Here is a 1,110-nt window from a genome sequence, read left to right on the forward strand (position 1 = left end):
AATTTTTGCTGAAATGTTTTGAGCCAATCAGATATTTTCTGGATATGTCACATAGAAATAATTAATCCTTTATTAATTCTTAATCATCTATTCAAAGCTGTTGTTAATGGTGCTTATATAATTTCCAGTAAAAATGAAAAGTTATATAATTGCAGGGAACCCTAATTGCCTTGGCATCTTTCTCAGAGGGAAGGCTAGTGGACAAGCTATCTTCAGCTGCCCTTCTGAGTCCAGTAGCCTACCTCGATCACATGAAAACAAAATTAGGCATTCTTGCTGCCAAGCTCTTCGTGGGTGAGGTAATTAACTATTTTTATTCCTTCAATAATTTATCAGATTTTTATAACTCTTAAATCAGCCAACTTATTTATTTTCCATAGAGTGAAAGTGATTAGCCTAATTAATTTTGATTAATTAGATTACTGTTTAATCTAATAAGGTTACATTCTCCTTGATTAGATCTTGAGTAATTTGCTAGGACTGGCAGAATTCGATCCCAAAGGGTAAGAAATAAGAAATTAATCTGAATTAACCATGAATATGTAAAAACACCACTTTTAGTTCTCTCATTTATAATTAGTTCTTCAAGCAAAACTTCATTTACAGGTTGGAAGCATCCAAGTGCTTGAACAAACTTTGCAGTTATCCTGGTGTGAACTGCTATGATCTCCTCACCGCATTTACAGGTATAATTTTTTAATATACATACCTCATAATTGTTTTCTATTCGCATATTTAACAGCCGAAGATTGATATTTACATTTTTAGACCCGGGTGTCAAAAACTTACGGATGAAAAATGTGTATTTAATGTTTAAAAGGAAAATGATTGTGATATTAAATATTTGAGCGGTATATATATATATATATATATATGAAAATATCAATGTTGAGGTGTTTGATATGTAAATAAAGAAAGTGTGAATCTTATGTGGGTGTGTATGTGAGCCCAACGCGAAAAATTATTACGTCTGCAGTATTCTGGACGTTGAGGTACGTCCGGAGTCCAATAAAATCACGTCACGTGATGGTGACAAAAAAATAAAAAAAAATTATTTTAAAACAAGGGAATTATCTCCTGTGTTATTCCGCGTTATTCAGATGTTATTGT

The 1,110-nt window shown here is 32.0% G+C and overlaps 1 protein-coding gene across 1 annotated transcript in view; it reads left to right on the top strand.

The window, feature by feature from the left end:
- The window catches only part of LOC110039003 (triacylglycerol lipase 2-like), a gene marked incomplete at its 3' end in the record, with an annotated part of 4,383 nt that extends 3,697 nt beyond the window's left edge, over nt 1-686 (top strand). The window contains exons 4-6 of the mRNA XM_020743935.1: nt 156-299; nt 460-503; nt 607-686. Of these exons, the coding sequence (XP_020599594.1) occupies nt 156-299; nt 460-503; nt 607-686 (268 nt within the window). The remainder of the gene's footprint in view (nt 1-155; nt 300-459; nt 504-606) is intronic.
- Nucleotides 687-1,110: the final 424 nt, after the last annotated feature.

This window comes from Phalaenopsis equestris, unplaced genomic scaffold (genome assembly GCF_001263595.1).
Source record: "Phalaenopsis equestris unplaced genomic scaffold, ASM126359v1 Scaffold234727, whole genome shotgun sequence".
Taxonomy (NCBI): domain Eukaryota; kingdom Viridiplantae; phylum Streptophyta; class Magnoliopsida; order Asparagales; family Orchidaceae; genus Phalaenopsis; species Phalaenopsis equestris.